General features: G+C 36.4%; 1 protein-coding gene across 2 annotated transcripts in view; it reads right to left on the bottom strand.

Annotated features, from left to right (window-relative positions):
• Positions 1 to 17,707, bottom strand: part of WDR72 (WD repeat domain 72) — a gene marked incomplete at both ends in the record, with an annotated part of 196,582 nt that overhangs the window by 60,609 nt on the left and 118,266 nt on the right. For both annotated transcript variants that reach the window (XM_079699901.1, XM_079699900.1), the window contains one exon: positions 14,042 to 14,237. In XM_079699901.1, coding sequence (XP_079556027.1) covers positions 14,042 to 14,237 — 196 coding nt within the window. The remainder of the gene's footprint in view (positions 1 to 14,041; positions 14,238 to 17,707) is intronic.

Below are 17,707 nucleotides of genomic sequence, written 5' to 3' on the forward strand. Positions count from 1 at the left end.
GTTTTTCCGGTAAAACATACTCTCCTGTAGCTTCACTTTCCATGCATGGACTTCTTCCAGGGCCGTACTCGTTTCTTAAGCTATATCGTGGTGGAATCTTATCCTTTATAATGTTTTGGAGAAAGCTGAGGGTGGCGCCAGCACAATTTGATTTGGTGTAAAAATACACACCAAATCTGATTTCTGTTACATTAAGGCGTTCTCTGACAAAATATACAGAACAAGAAATGAAGTGAATTGTGTTTTAGAAATATCTTGCAAGCTTGTTTCCCCAAATACCTGACCACTAATTTTAAAAAATGGATCAAAACCCAGTTTAATTGAATATTTAATAGATGATTTAATGTTCAAGTTAAGATACATTTTAAATGCTAAATATAAAAATGATTTGTGTTTGCTTACTGGAAATATTTGTAATACATGTGAATATGCATAATAAACCAATATTTAAAGCAACTTTACCATGGAAGAAATAAAAGCACTATCTTCAATTTATAAACATACTACATTCATCAAACTATATTTTTGACTAAGAGTTGGTTTTTATAATATGAATATCGTAACGTGGATTGCCATTAACAGTAGAAATAGTTTAACTCATTTTTTTAAACGTGTAACATATTTTCCTTTCAAATGAGCCATTGGAAACATAAAAATGGCAACATCCTCCTAGGGATTTAGCTAGAGGGAAACACATCAATTTGAATAAATAAATGAGCTTGCTCTTTTATAAATTCCATTCTGTACATGATGCCCCATGACTATGATTTACAGAAAAGAATCTGAGATTAGCAAATAGGAGCATGTAGTTTATTCTAAGACCATTTTCCAACAAGTCATATCAACATAGCAAAGGTACTTAAGTCTTTCATGCCCTAGTTTTCCTTTCATTGAAATGGGCAAAGGCTTACTTTATTTGAAAATAATCCACTTATTTATCTTTTTTTAGTTTCTGAAAATAATGGTAAAATAGATATTTTGGCAGTCCTCAAATGAACATTTCTGCACAGTACATTATGAATAGACTCTAGATAATTTGGAGAGCTTGAAACAGGAGAGAACTAAGAAAATTCTAAAAACTCCTTTGCATTCCTCAGCATTAGACACAGACACATTATGGTATCTGAGTACTACTAAATTCTCCCTACTTATTTGCTACAAAAAAAAGACTGATTAAAACCTTTCATTTTCTTTCAGCATTATGAGAACCTCAGACAAGTTTTAGTGGATAACTTACTGATTCACACAGGTGAGTAGGCCATTCTATACTGTCTTACAGGTATTTGCGCCATTACCTTCTGAAACTCTGTTTCATAGTACAGAGTCTGTCATATATAAAATAAATGATACTCCCCAATCTCAGCAGTTTGAAAGAAACTAAATCAATGGCATAAGGGAAGCAGGTGATGCAATGACTCTAGACTTAAGTAGATGACTTGAAGAGATGGATCATGAAGTTTAACCTTTGAAATTATTCATTGGTTATTAATATAAACACATGAAAAAGCACATCTCAAAGTTACCTTGCTTTGCTGAACTTCTATTCATTAAATCAAGTTGTTGGGTTTTTTTTTAAGTGGTAAAGAGAAAAAATATATCCTATTCCTGGAAAATGTCTAATAGCAAAGACTTAATAAGCCTGGTCTTACTTAATGTTTCAGTAAAGGATGTTGATAGAAAAGGAGGTCAATAATGTCTACATAAATCCATACACAGAAAAAAGAAAAATGAAATGAATGGTGAAACCCAAACTTGTCAATATATGGTAAGTGATCCAAATGCATCCAAAACAGCTGAGAGATCAGACCAAGTATTGTACAAATATGAGTTGGGAAAAATTTAAGAACTGACTCAGATGGATGGGATATTGAGATAGTGACCAAATATAAAGAAAGAGAAATAACTTCAAATTAGCACCAAGAACCACAGCAACTCTGAAGGTGTTAACTAACATGACCTGGATTCTGATGATCCTGAAGAACATTCAGTGTCGTTTGGTCTAAAAGCAAGGAGGCAAAATTTCTCTCCTCTATGTAATGTGAACATACTTTCTTTCTCTATGTGAGATAAAGCACTAATGTTCTGTCTAAATAACCTAATTTCGTGAAGAGGTGATACAAATTTTAAGGAAAATAAGTATTGCTTTACAAATAAATACCAAACAGAGAGGTATTCTGACAAAATTTGGAAACAAGGATTCTTTGCAGCTCCTGCTCTATTCACTGTCTACTTTGCACTGGAAATGCCTCACTTCTCCTCTTAGAATAATTTGTAATGGCTCCCTTTATCTTTCAAGAAAAAGTCCATTGCCAGATCCTTTACATTCTAGGTGTCTCACCTTCTGGATCCAGACTGGAGCATCCTCATCTCCTATACCCTGCCCACGCCAAATTTACCCCTATTTCCTGACCAGACCACATTGTATTCCTCTGTGTCTGTCTGCATGTTATTCCTTTTGCCTGAAATACCCTTTTTGCATCAAGTTCTTTCCCACTGGTGTCAGTTGGGTCCTCCCAGAATCAGATGTTAAGATGGCATTAGAAACACAAAACAACACTAACTCTATGCCAGGCCCAGAGCCAGCCTTCGAGGACACAAAGATGAAAGTGAAAGGATAGGACAAGAAGTTCTTTTTTCTAATGGAGGAGACAGAACTGCAATCAGATGATTTACTACACATCCTTGGAAGTACTATGGCCAATGTAGAAACAACATGGGTGGAGTACAAAGGAAGGAGCAAACAAGGGGAAGCTAAGGAAGGAACTTCTTGAGTTAGTTGGGGGTTCCTAATTCCATCACCTCCCTGTGCATTTTCAAAAGGGGAGAAGGATAGAAACGAAGAAAGGCATCAGAATGTATAGAATCCTTTCTGAAGGCTTTGGTTGTCAGCAGGGTTGGTACTGCCCCCTAGAGGAAGGCTTTGGAAACTGCTGAGGCAAGGGACCTTTGGTTTCCCCAATGATTGTGGAGACACTCACTGGCATTCAGTGGGCAGGGACCAGAACTGCCAGATGTCCTGCAGTGTTCAGGACGGTCCTTCGCAATGAAAAAATTGTCCTGATATTTCACATGGTTTCCAAGTTTTCCACTAGACGTTCCTGGAAAGGAAAGCCCTGCTTATAATTTCTTGAGTCCAGAACCTAACTTAATTTTACACACAGGGATCTTTCAAGGTTTTGATTACACCTCCAATCTTCTAGGAAGGACACTAACCTTGTATGTTAAAGAATGGCCACGAGGGCTTCCCTGGTGGCGCAGTGGTTGAGAGTCTGCCTGCCGATGCAGGGGACACGGGTTCGTGCCCCGGTCCGCGAAGATCCCACATGCCGCGGAGCGGCTGGGCCCGTGAGCCATGGCTGCTGAGCCTGCGCGTCCGGAGCCTGTGCTCCGCAACGGGAGAGGCCACAACAGTGAGAGGCCCGCGTACCGCAAAAAAAAAAAATAAATAAATTAAAAAAAAAAAAAAAAAAAAAAAAAAAAAGAATGGCCACATTTCACTGATGTTGTCCAGAACCTTACCAAGAAAAATCCATCTGGACACCCATGTCACTGACAGCACCACCATGTGTGTGCAGGGACTGCATTGGCAGCTGTCATATTCTCAGCAGTGAAATGTTTCCTGGTCAGCATTTTATTATTTCTTTTAGTATAGTTATGCCCAAGCTTTTACCTACTAAAATATTTTTATTATAAATTTCTTACTCTTTGTTTTTTATCCTTTAAATTGTATAAAAACTGTTATATTTGTGTAGATAGGTTATATTACTTATGAACTTCATTTTAGAATTAGAAAGGGAACATTACAAAACATTAGCAATATTTCAGTCCATTTTAGGACTGAAAGAGTTGAGAAACACCACACTTGAATTTTCTAAAATTTCAAGGCCAACTTCATTCTGATGAGAAGAAACCTAAGAGGCTGAAAGATTGTCCACAGTTACCGTATTCTTACGTATATTCAGCTACTATGGGGCGCTTTTACATTGCCCCAGATTAGCAGGGCTGCCTGGCTGGAGGACAGGCGTTCCTGCACAGATATAGGAGGTAAAAGAAAAAAAGAGGAACAACTCTTCTTTGAAACAGCTGTCTTCATTTCTTGTAGCTTGTTCTCCAGGGTTGCCTTGTTTTTTGCCTTCAAGCATCTGTCGGCATTAATTTTTCCTGATAGCTCTTTAGACAGATAAATTGCCCATGAACTAAATAAATAAATTTGAAGAAATGCTTCTGGATTAACATTTTAGAAGAAAGCCATCATCCCTATAATGATCTTTTCCATTCTCTTCCTACCTACAGACGATTAACATATTATTTAGCATTTTTTCCATTTTGCCTTAGACCAGAGTTCTTTGATATATGTATGTCACTGTCATTTATCATTCCTCCACTCACACAGGCAACAAACATTTAATGAGCACCCATCATGAGCCACGTGGTGCATTAGCTGCTAGGAGCACAAGATTAATAAGTTACAACTTTTGCCCTCAAGGAGTTCAGAGAGGTGGGAAAGAAAGGCAAATAAATAAACAGTGAGAGTGCCAGATGATATAGACTCTTTAGAAGGATATACAAGAAATGTATAAAATGATGTAATAAAAAATTTCAGTACTTTACATTGAACTTTCAACATAGTGCTTAATAAGAGATGTTTTGAAGTTATTCAAATTGTTCCAAGGGTGAAAGTTGGGCAGATATATTGGCAAGTTAAAATGGAAAAATAAGGGGCGCACCAGCAAGGTGAATGAAATTCTGATGGAATGGGGTATTCCAACGACATGAGAACATATGGATATTTTTTCCATCAAAACCACCATTTCTCTAGCAATTGCCTTGCCATTTGCCAGACACTGTACTATCTGCTGAGAATACAAAGCTGAATAAATCCCTGCTTTTTCTCTCAAGGAATTTAGTTATATCAAAATTATTTCCAGAACTAGGGATGCATGTCTATATTGGCTAATGGAATTGCATTTGATGGAGGAAATAATATCACACACAGTGCCAGGCTCAGAAGTAGGAATGGAGTCAATAAGGGGGAGGCTGACTCAAGTGAGCCAGGCTGTAAGCAGAACCCCAGGTTAGCAGTGTTAAGGGCTGTTGGCTACAAGAGATCACGAGTGAGCCAGAAATCCAAGGAGAGGCAGATGAGTCAGAACCCAGGATGTGAATCCAAATACTGAGGTAATAGTGTTTGACACAGCAGCTCTTTAAACACTTCCCTGGAGAAGCTGTAGCTGAATGAAGAATAAGAAGATGAGTTTCAGGCAAGTCTCTGGGCTCTCTAAAAACATCAGATTGAAACCAGATCATGACAAAATGAGTAGTGAAGTGCCAAATAATCAACCATCAGGAAAGAAGTTTTCTGAATGGTTACAAGCTAGACTCATTCATGTGTCTATTTTTAATTTTTTTATCAGCCTATGTGCATACACATGACCCTGGGATGGTGATGTTTAGAAAACAATTTTCGTGTGTATATTCAAGACTATATCTGGCTGCTAAAGAAAAGCAATCAGCTGATTTTCCTTGTCTTTTTCTTTTACTAATTAGGAGTTGGCTGGATCTTTAGTACAAGCTACCCCGTGGTCCATCTATTCATGCATCCACTCAATAATCACTTATTACCAGCTACTAGGTGAAGGACCATCCCAGGTGATGGGAGGGAAAAAGATAAATAGACCCAACCCCGTCCTTGAGAGGTCAGTGTTGGGAAGCCAGTCTCAGTTTGGAGAACAATAGTGCAGAACACATTGATTGCAGCAACAGAATCTAGATCACTTTTCCTTTGTCAATAACTTTAAATGGGTATGCAGACAATAATCAATAAAGTGGTGCCTGCACAACTGTTAGCAAGGAACTATTTAACTCAATTCCTTGATGCTACCGTCTCTGCCCAGCTGGGCTAGGTTGGCATTCTGATTGTTCATGAGGATAAAAGACGATGCAATACTCTAGTTCTTCATATGCCAAGATGAAAGTCATCAATCTCAATCTCTGTGAAAGATGAAACTCTTTGGTAAAAAGAGCAGTGAACTCTATCAGTCTTTCTAAGGCGATGCAATCTTTAAGATGATACAGAGAGGGCAGAGGCAGTGGAGAAGTTCAGAAGAATTTATATGGGGAAAAGGGAAATGATAAAATTTCTCCACCTATTTTACAAGAAGCTAAAAATAAGACAGAACATATATTAAACCCAAAGGCAACAGTGTTTTTTGAAAGGTATGTAGTGTACTCTAGGTGGTAAATTATTTGCTTGTCATATGTAAAATCATCATCATCTAACATGAATATCTTGCTTTTTAAGTCAGTTAAGCCTATTACATGGTTCAAATTAATCTATTAAAATGAAAATTTTACTTTCCTCTTCTCTTCCTCATATACTGCTTACCCTCCCCCTTTTTGACTGATATGTATATGCCGAATCTTTTTCATTTCTAACATTTACTAGTTGGCATTGCCAGTTCCCAGGCATAAAACCTTTTAATTTTTAACACTAAAACTTATATTCATATAAACTTATATTCCAAACAAAAGTCTTAGTATTAAGTACATCTTTAGTGAAATAGCTTACGGTGTCTCATCCAAAGTTTAGTAGAAATTAGGTATTTGATATTTGCTGATTACTTGATTCAAGAGAGTATTTTCCTCCATTGCTCTGCCAAATATCTGGGGTTTTGCTGCCTTGTGATCCCCAACACGGGTTATACCTACCTCTGTAACTGTCATATAGGAGTCACTTGGTAAATATTTGCTGAATTAAGAAATAGTGAAGGAAAATAGTGATTACTTGGAAGGTAATACTAGATAGTAATGAAGAACCCAGACTTTGATGTCAGACTGCCTGGGTTTGACTCTTGGTTCTGTTGTTTGTTGGTAATAAGACCTTGGGAAAGTTACTTAACTTCTTTGTATCTGTTTTCTCATCAATAAAATGGGTATAACAATACTACCTATCCGCACAGAATTGTTGCCTGGATCAAATGATTTAAGGTATGTGAGGCACTTAGAACATACTAAGCCATATCCGTGTTAGCTGTTATTGTCATCACTATCATTGTAATTCTGGAAGGCGGAGGGTTAGGAGAGGAAGGCGTTGGCACGACGAGATTCAAAGAGGACACAGATATTCTCCAGAGAAGGAGTTAAGGACATACGGGTTTCTCTCTAATATTCAGGTTCCTCATTTATGCATGTATGGAGCAGATAATTCTTGTGAGGAAGAAAATGGATTATGTGGCTTTAGTGGTCTTAGCAAACAGCTGTCTTCTCCTACTCCAACTATTTTTTTTTTTTTTTTTTTTTGCGGTACGCGGGCCTCTCACTGCTGTGGCCTCTCCCGCTGCGAAGCACAGGCTCCGGACGCGCAGCCCCAGCGGCCATGGCTCACGGGCCCAGCCGCTCCGCGGCACGTGGGATCCTCCCAGACCGGGGCACGAACCCGCGTCCCCTGCATCGACAGGCGGACTTCTCAACCACTGTGCCACCAGGGAAGCCCCAACTCCAACTATTTTTGCTTGGCTAAATCACGTTCATCTTTGAAGTCTTGCATTAGGCAACTGTTCTTCTAAGAAGCTTTCTTGACCTCAAAGTCTGGGTTAATTACCTCTGTGATGCGCTCCTGCAGACTATTCCGTGGCTTCTGACACACTTATGGTTATCTTTATTTTGTTTTTGCGGTATGCGGGCCTCTCACTGTTGTGGCCTCTCCCGTTGCGGAGCACAGGCTCCGGACGCGCAGGCTCAGCAGCCATGGCTCACGGGCCCAGCCGCTCTGCGGCATGTGGGATCTTCCCGGACCGGGTCACAAACCCGTGTCCCCTGCATCAGCAGGCGAACTCTCAACCACTGCACCACCAGGGAAGCCCCACTTATGGTTATCTTGATGCTAATTTATGGTCTTCGACTGGGGATTTTCAGTTAGTTCTCTGTGTACCACCAACTCTTGGATCAGTACACAGAGGCATAGAGGAGTGATGCATAAAGATGTATTCCAAGTTTTGGAGACAGCACAGTGTGCAATATACTATATCAAGTTACCAACCCCGCATACCCAAAAGCTTATCACATCTGCCTTCTGCTTCCACCCAAGGCTGTGGTTGGGATACTTTCTTGCAGAAAATAGCAAGGAAGAATTTGATGCACACATCACTAATATATGTATGTTTGTTTATAAACAATATACATGCTATTAGTATATCCACATTAAGTCCACTCTAAAATGTACACAAAAATTAAAATTTCAAAAGGAGGACATTAACACACACACACACACACACACATGACAATGACATTTACATCTTATTTGCTTAAGCTTGCATTATTAGAATTATCTTCAATCTGTAGTTTCTTGGCAGGAAGTTTTACTCATTTTCTGAGAGTTAGTTTAGTTAATACTAGAAAATAAAATCTGTAGATCATCTAAGCAGGGACACTTGAAACTGAACATAGCAGAGTCAGCCTTCTCTGAAGTGAGTATTCTACTCTCCTTCAGCATACCTGGAATGTCCTATGTGACACTACACTAACCGACATAGGTTTCAAATCAGGATACCAGGGTCAGTCTTTGTATCAAGGATATTTTTGTTTGAAAAAATGCAAGTATAGATTTTCATTATCTCACTCCTTCATATCCAATTCGTCAGCAAACACTGTCAGCTATACCTTCAAATGCATTCGGAATCTGATCACTTCTCATCTTCTCCATCCAAGCCACCATATTTGTTCCAAGCTGCCATCATCTGCATTAGCATTATATGGCCTCCCAACTGATCTTCCAGCTTCTGTCCAGGGCCCTGAACTTCAGGCAATGAGATCCCAATAAAATATGTGCCCTTTTTCTGCTCAAATATTTTCCCATCTCACTCAGAGGGAAAGCCTAGGACCTCATTCTGATACACAAGGCATTCTATGACGATCCCTCATTACTTCTCTACTCCTTGCTCACTTGCCTTACACAGATCTTTCCTAAATGACTTCTGTGGCTATAAAGAAGAATGCATTGGCCTTCTCACTTAGCCTTAAGACTAAGATGGAGGTGGAAGATGCATTTACCATAACTAAAAATGGTCAAGAAAGAGTTTCCCTGTGAGGTAGTCAGACACTATGTTTCAAAGCCTTTCTACAACTAGACAGATTTCCTTCTGAGAAAGTCAGCAGGCAGATGAAGACTGTCCCAAGCCAGTCCTTCTACTGATGGCCACCAGGACCATAAAACTTTTCTGTTGAATATATGTTTATTTACTACAAAATAATGGTTTTACTTAAAGAGAACATTTTCATTATTTAATTTTGCAGATAAGACTTTGAAAATTGTGCACATCATAAAGATTATTTGCAATACCCGTATCTGATGCATCATCTTCACAACCACACAGTTTAACGTGAATTTAAATTCAGCCAGTAATTCTAAGGTGACAGTTTTATCTACAAAGCCTCCATTTGTATTTCAAGCAATTTGTTTAATGGAACAATTTAGAATACTTGTTTAAACTGATCCAAAAAACATTAAAAAAAAGTTAAAGGAAATAACTTTCAAATGCATTTTAATAATAGAAGCCACTGTTTTTTAAAGCAATGAGTCTCAGCCTTAAATGTGAGTGTTAATTACACAATTTCTCATTAAAGAGATTCAAGGAAGATAGCAATGCAATCGTTATAAAAATGTAAACTCAGATAAAATCCACCACTCTCCCATAAAATACTGATTCACAAATATTAAGACCTCAAATAAAATACATGCTGTGAAATGTAACAAGTTGAAACACTGAAAAAAAATAAGATACAAAATTATAAAGTTCAAACATATTATGCTTCAATTCTCACTTTACTGATTTCCACCTCATGTACAAACAGTTCAAGAAACCTGGTGATTTTCCTTATTAAAAGGGCTGAGATGGCAATGATTGAACACTCTGCATTTTCTTTGTTAATAGAAAGTATGATTTATGAGAAGGGAATAAAAATCTAAGAAAACCACTCGATAAATTGTTCAATTTTCAGACCAAGCTGATTTAGAGCAAATTTCCTTCATGCTGCCAGTATGGGAAATGTAGCTTATTGGATAAGAACGCAGTGTTTAAGAGAATATCTGGGCTCATTTCCTTGTTTTTAGTAATTTTGTGACTGTAGACAAGGCACATACCTCCTGTAAGTCCAGTTTATTCATTTAAAAAATTGAATAATAATAGGAAGCATGTCTCAAAGTACAAGATGTGCAACACCAGTGGCTTTCAAGATAGCTAGTATGGTGATGAACTTTTTTTGAAATATTATTTATTTTTATGTGTATGAGAAAGATACATAATTAGTATGTCAACCTAAACATATACAGAGACTTATGTCAGGGAAAGCCTAGGTAGCACCATGGGAATCTCTCTTTCTCAGAGAGTAGTTCTTTTCAGCTGTAGTTTGTGACTTCAATTCCATGAACATGGACTTTTTTTAAAAAAACTGTAAAATTGTTTACACAGACAACTCAAATATTGGAAACAGAGCCTTAGGGTTCATGTAGATCATGTGAAAATAAAAGGAAAAAGTGAGCTAGAATTCCTAAATTACTTAGCCTAGTGTTAGAGCATATTAAGAATGTAATAACTTGTTGTTAATATTATTTTTTCCTTATGACTATTATTGTCATATTACCATAATGCTAATAAACCAAACAATCTACCCTGGCATAAAAGAAGTTTATGAGTATCTGTACAAAAAACAATCATCTATTACTTTCCCAATGATTTACAAATAAGATGCATCAAGAAATCAAGGAACCAAGAAAGAATAAAAGAATTTAGAAAAAAAATATGGGGGAATGGGGAGCTCACAGAGGAAAAATGAACAAGGACCTGATAAAATCAAACAACATCAACCATTTATCATAAGAATATTTGATAAAATGATGTATGTTGCAGTGATACTGGGGTTAAGTAAATCTCCCAATAACATTTGAAGAATAATCATATCTGGTGAATAGCACATACACCATCTTCTTAACCCTTAAATCAGGACATTTGAAACAAATAAAACAGCTTTTTACTTATTTATTTTTAAAAATTCCATGAAGTAATTCAGTATATACCACTAATAAAGGTCTAAAACTTTTCTAATAATCTTACTTAGTTCCTCTGAATAGTTTAAAAAATAGTTTTTTCCAAAAGGGGAAAAAAATGGCAATGTTAATATCCAATATAATATTTCTTGGAAATTTTCCTCTTCAATGCTTATCTACTTCCTATTTAATTGCAATTGTAGTTAATATTTTCCTACAGGGAATATTTCCCAGCAAAATATATGCTCATTATTTTGTGAATATGTTATATTTATTTTAAATAAAATATTCTAAATTTCATCCACCAACATATAAAGTAGCTTTAATATTTTTGTGTTCCAATTCTTATCACAAGCTAACCCTAAATTTTCTTTTAACATTGGCAAAGGACCACTCAGTAATGATCAAAAGATAGATAATATTTATTAAGATCCAGATTTTTTAGTCATAGTAAGACTCAGTTCCATTGAGTTAATAATTCTTATATCCGAGAACTAACTGGGGAAAGAACAGGGCCCAATCTGGTGAAACTTCAAATAATGGGTAAGTCATGTGATAGCAAAACTCATAAAAAGTTTCACCTTGATAGCCTACCATGAATTTCTCACCCAGAAATGAGGACTATGGGCCAATGGTTAAGTTAGACACTAAAGTTTATGCAGCTCATGCAGCTCAATATCAAATAAAAAAACAACCCAATCCAAAAATGGGCAGAAGACCTAAACAGACATTTCTCCAAAGAAGATATACAGGTTGCCAACAAACACATGAAAGAATGCTCAACAGCATTATTCATTAGAGAAATGCAAATCAAAACTACAATGAGATATCATCTCACACCGGTCAGAATGGCCATCATCAAAAAATCTAGAAACAATAAATGCTGGAGAGGGTGTGGAGAAAAGGGAACACTCTTGCACTGTTGGTGGGAATGTAAATTGATACAGCCACTATGGAGAACAGTATGGAGGTTCCTTAAAAAACTAAAAATAGAACTACCATACGACCCAGCAATCCCACTACTAGGCATATACCCTGAGAAAACCAGAATTCAAAAAGAGTCATGTACCAAAATGTTCATTGCAGCTCTATTTACAATAGCCAGGACATGGAAGCAACCTAAGTGTCCATCAACAGATGAATGGATAAAGAAGATGTGGCACATATATACAATGGAATATTACTCAGCCATACATAGAAACGAAATTGAGTTATTTGTAGTGAGGTGGATGGACCTAGAGTCTTTCATACAGAGTGAAGTAAGTCAGAAAGAGAAAAACAAGTACTGTATGCTAACACATATATATGGAATCTAAAAAAAAAAAAGGTCATGAAGAACCTAGGGGCAAGATGGGAATAAAGACGCAGACCTACTAGAGAATGGACTTGAGGATACAGGGAGGGGGAAGGGTAAGCTGGGACAAAGTGAGAGAGTGGCATGGACATATATACACTACCAAACGTAAAATAGATAGCTAGTGGGAAGCAGCCACATAGCACAGGGAGATCAGCTCCGTGCTTTGTGACCACCTAGAGGGGTGATATAGGGAGGGTGGGAGGGAGGTAGACGCAAGAGGGAAGAGATATGGGGACATATGTATATGTATAACTGATTCACTTTGTTATAAAGCAGAAACTAACACAGCATTGTAAAGCAATTATACTCCAATAAAGATGTTAAAAATAAATAAATAAATAAAGTTTATGGATAAGGCACAGAAATACCACCTAATGAGAGTTAACACATGATGAACACACTGTTGTCTTTGGAGAATTGGAAGAAACCTACTAAATGACACTACAGGTGCCTCTTTAAATGAATCAAGAACACAAATATAGCCATTGAAAATTAATTTAAAAAGGAATTTTTGTACTTCTTGCTTGAAAGGTGTAATACAACTACAATTTTGTGATATGATCAAAAAGAAGTGTCTTAAAGTGGGTGAATTTGCCAGATAATTAAAGCTGATTTCTTGACAACAAGTAAACAAATGACTTGAAATTGCCATTGAGTTTTAACAAATTACTTATTGAATTTACCAGCTTTGCTGACTGTGTTGGCATTAGGAAATATTCTATCTATTTTGATCTTTGGCCTTTACTGAAAAAGCCTTTTCCTGCTGCATATACTCTCTCACTACATAATACTCTCTAGTCAGTAATCTTATAAAAATAATAAGAAATAAATATAATGCATTTTAAAGAATGACACTTGTTTTAAGAGTTAACATTTTAAATATAGCAACATTTCTCTGAGTCCCAAATAAAAATCTCTTTCAACCTGAAGCATGTAAATTTGTAACGTGTTTTCCTGACAAATATATATATTTAATCATATTATAAATTCATTTGTTCATCAAAACCTTACTAATGAAGTTGAAAATCAAATTTTTGCTTAAATTTTTTTTTACCATTTTTTAAAATCATTTTTAAGTCATAACTAACAGGCTGAAAAATCAGATGACATTTTACAGCAGAAATTTAGATTCACTTGCTAGTCAAAACCATAAACACTATGATTATAAAGTTACAATGATAAAATTTGTTATAGAAAGAATCAAGTGGTCCAACTGTAAAACAGTGCAATTTTAGTTTGTAGTACATTTCTTACTCCCAGAAAAGAAAAAAAAAAAAAAAATGGCACATGGCTATTACCATGGTATCAAATGAAAACAAATTTAGGACCCATTATTATCAGGGTATCCTTATAATGTATGTCCCATTAAGCTATTACTGTTAGTTCTGTTTTCATTTTTACTGACTTAACTTTAAAACATTTAAATAAATAATATAAATTTTGTTCTGTAAAGAATTTATTAATTATAATAGAATTTAGAATTAGAAACTTGACAATTATGAGGAAATTGATAGCAGAAAAGGTCATAAACAGGGCACTTTGCTTGGTTTTTGCAGAAATGATATATTGAACTCATTCTCAAAATGTTCTGAGTAGTAGAAAAAGTTCTGATGAAAAAGCATACCAATAAATTTTGCACTTACTTTGCAGAGGCAAAGTGTTTGTAACACACTGTAACTCTGGCTCCTTGGCCCATTCAATCTTTGGCAGGATCTGTGTCATCTCATAGTCACCATTCTCTGCCACCGACACTGGTTCACTGTTGACTGGTGTCTTTCTTAAGTTTTTCATGTGCTGTTGAACTTCCGCCAAAAGAACAGCTTGTATTGCTTCAGTTACCTGTAAAGTTTTTTTCTTTTTTTTAATGAATTATTTTTAGTGTTATCACAAATGCTTGGAGTCTTATATAAAACCCAAAGTCTAGAATTTTGATTTGAATAAGTCTCACATAAATTGGAATGCTCCATTCCACTAAAATTACCATCTGAAACAATTGAAATGCAGTTACTGAAAATTGGCACCCAAATCATCATACTGTTCTTTTAAAAAAACCGTAAGAGAATGTAAAAGGAAAGTTTAAAGGGAGTTCTCAGTTCTTTCTCATAAAATATTTTCATTTATACCAGAAGATAAAGAAAATTTTAGTATATCACATTGTTCTGAAAGACAGGTTTAGTTCCTCAATGTCTAGCTCTAAAACACGATTTAGCTAAAAACCCTTGATTTAAACTAGGTTTAATACAGAAAGTTAAAGACAAGACTTTAATAGTAAATCTCACTAAACTGTGTGTATGTGTATATGGTTTTACATGGCTTAAAATACTGCAAAGCCTACCTTCTGATTATTGTACCTACCCAGTCAAGGACCTGTGGTTGAGGGAAGGGGAAGGGAAATATTTAGCACAGGGCATCTAATCCAATATGTTCATTTTTAAAATGAAGAACCTGGGATGTGACATCCCAAGTTCCACACAGACATGGTGGACAGGCCTTCTAATCCCTGATTCTATGTCCTTAGTAGTATATGTCCTCCCAAGGTTCTATACCCTTACATCTCAGTAAAAAGCCAGTGACAGTACCTTAGCCCCTTCCTGGTAAGGGATGAGGTAAGGTCCAGGAGTTATGTAGAGTTCAAGGAAAGCCAAGACCTGAACTGGTGAGAGAAAAGGAAGGGCACTGCTGATCTAGATGAACTTGGGACACCTTTCCAATATCCTCCCCTGGCTGATAGTTCAACCTTTAACATAGCCACGTCCCAATGCCTACTCTTTTCCCTTCAAAAGCCTGTCCTCTGTCAAGATGACTCATGTTCCATAATTGCCATCGTCCCCTCTGCCTTATTCCCAGTCTACCCATAGGATGCCTAGAGCTAGGGCTTTGGGACAACACCACTGAAACTGGTAATCGAGAGATGCTAATGCCCAAAACAGAGTAGGTATTCATTTAAATATTTATTTAGTCCCTTTTATGTGTCCTGGTAGCTTGTGAGACCTTTATGTTCCAGGGACACTTGAGAGTTTTTGCTGATGGCAGATGCTAGGTGAACTACAGGAGTAGAAGGAACTGGGTTCTAAACTCTATTCTAGAGTTTTAAATATAGGGAGCTTCCTGAAAGTATCAGAGGAGCTGCCTGATCCCTGATCATCCCCCTATTCTTGTCCAGTCAGATGCTTGGTTGGGTCATGAAAAAAGGCTAATGAATGATATGATTTTACTATTGCATACCAAGTCTATTAATATTGTAGTACTGCCTGTCACAATACAGGTACGTAATGCTTACATCATGTGAGGACATACTCAACACTGTGAAAGCTGTTGCATACCATGAACACAACATATAATTCTACACATTATGATACTGATGAGTAATGCTTATTAATATCTACCATATGCTGAGATACATTGTATATTAACTATTAGCTATGATATCTATTAACATATACTATTCTATATCATAATAAGTGAATTATGCTTATCATGTAGATATTATGATGGGACAACCTGTATTAATTATTCATGGACAATTTTACAACACTGAATTTATGTCATTTTAATTTTGCCACACATTTATTTGATAGCACTGCTTCCAAGACATGAATGGTGTGGTATACAGAGCTCTCAATCTGACATGAGAAGGTCCAAGTTCCTGATCTGACTATGACAGTTACTACAAATGTAACTTTTGACAAGTCACATACTTCTCTGGGATTTCATGTCCATACTTATAAAACAGTCTGTGATGCTGAGAGAGGCTAGGATGAGAGCTTTCAATCACAGAAAGCTGTATGGAACTTGCTTCTGTTCATACCTATAAAAATCAGGAAGATATTAGAGGATATCCTCAGAACTGTAGTACATCCAGACTATGGTCTATCCCTCAGAATGGGCAGTTTGGCCATATGCTCCCATGGGATTATGGATGCGCTCTCACAACTATGATTTAGAAAGTCCTCTATCCACTAGATATAATATTCTATAACAACTTGGATCAATATTCTTTCTTAAAAAAATACAGGGATTTATGCAGCTTCAATTAACATTTCTAATTATTAGATTTGTATATCATGACCATATTTTTTTTACCTGTTAAAATTTGAAACTTTTTGACATATTTGTCACTACAAATGCATATTGCAGGAATAATCAATATGAGTATCATTAAAAAGCAAGATGAAACAGAAACAGCAGAATGAAACGTATTAACCACAATAAACAGGATACTCAGAGCCACAAAACTTAAAAGTGAATACAGAATGGCACATACCCCATTGGAGACAAACTCAAAATATATGCTTTGTGCTCAGTGTGAAGTCAGTACACAGAGAAATGGTACAACTTATATAAGCATATAATAATGTTACAGTATCTGGTATACAGTGAGCACTAAAACCAGGCTAATGGAATTGAAATAGATATTGTATACTTTAAAAATATACACTATGGAGAGTAAAATTTAATGATAGTTTCTGACTGTCAGTACTTAAGTGTCTCTAGCATATAAACAGAGTAGATAAATTTTGTAGATAGGTAGTAGGCATAGAATTTTTCCCAACAAAATATAAAATCTGTAGACATTATTTTATATAACTTTGTGATGTTAATGCTGAGCTAAAATTGAAAGCACTATGGCTATAAAGCTGTCTTCCAAATGTATATACAGTTTTCCTGAAAAGACAGATATGCAAAGCATTACACACTTATGAAGGAATGTGCAGATTTAAAATAAGGTTTAAAAATCCATTGGTTGGGAAAAGAGAGCCACATCTGGGCCATATACTTTTTACTAGAAGTATTACTATGCCATAGTAAGCTAAAAATGTTAATGGTTTTCTACCAACACCTTGAAACAGCAAAGTATTGTAAAATAGTACAGAGTATTATAAAGACTCTTAAGGGCCCCCGTGGCCTGCTTGTGGTTTCAGTGTCCAGATTTTCTGGTATAAAAGCATTTTCCCAACACTCAGGTTCACACGAGCCTTTCATGTCTTGCATCATCTCCTGGAATAGCAATACTTCTCTCAGGAGGCCTGGATGTCATGATTTCACCCATTGGTGTCAGATTATAAAATCCAAAGAATGTTAGCGCTGCTTCAGAAACATGCAAATTAGCAACCCCAAAACCTGCTGTTGCTTCTCCAGCATTTATTTCTATGTTGTGTATATTTCATGTGTGAGAAACAAAAAACAATCTCCAGACAAACTCATTCATCTGCAAAATTAACTCATCCTTACCCATTCCCTTAAAGGTACACACCCTTCAATTCTGAAGTAGGATTATGCTCTTTTTTTACAAAATCATTCCATTACCA

The sequence above is a fragment of the Hyperoodon ampullatus genome (assembly GCF_949752795.1).
Source record: "Hyperoodon ampullatus genome assembly, chromosome: 3".
Lineage (NCBI taxonomy): Eukaryota > Metazoa > Chordata > Mammalia > Artiodactyla > Ziphiidae > Hyperoodon > Hyperoodon ampullatus.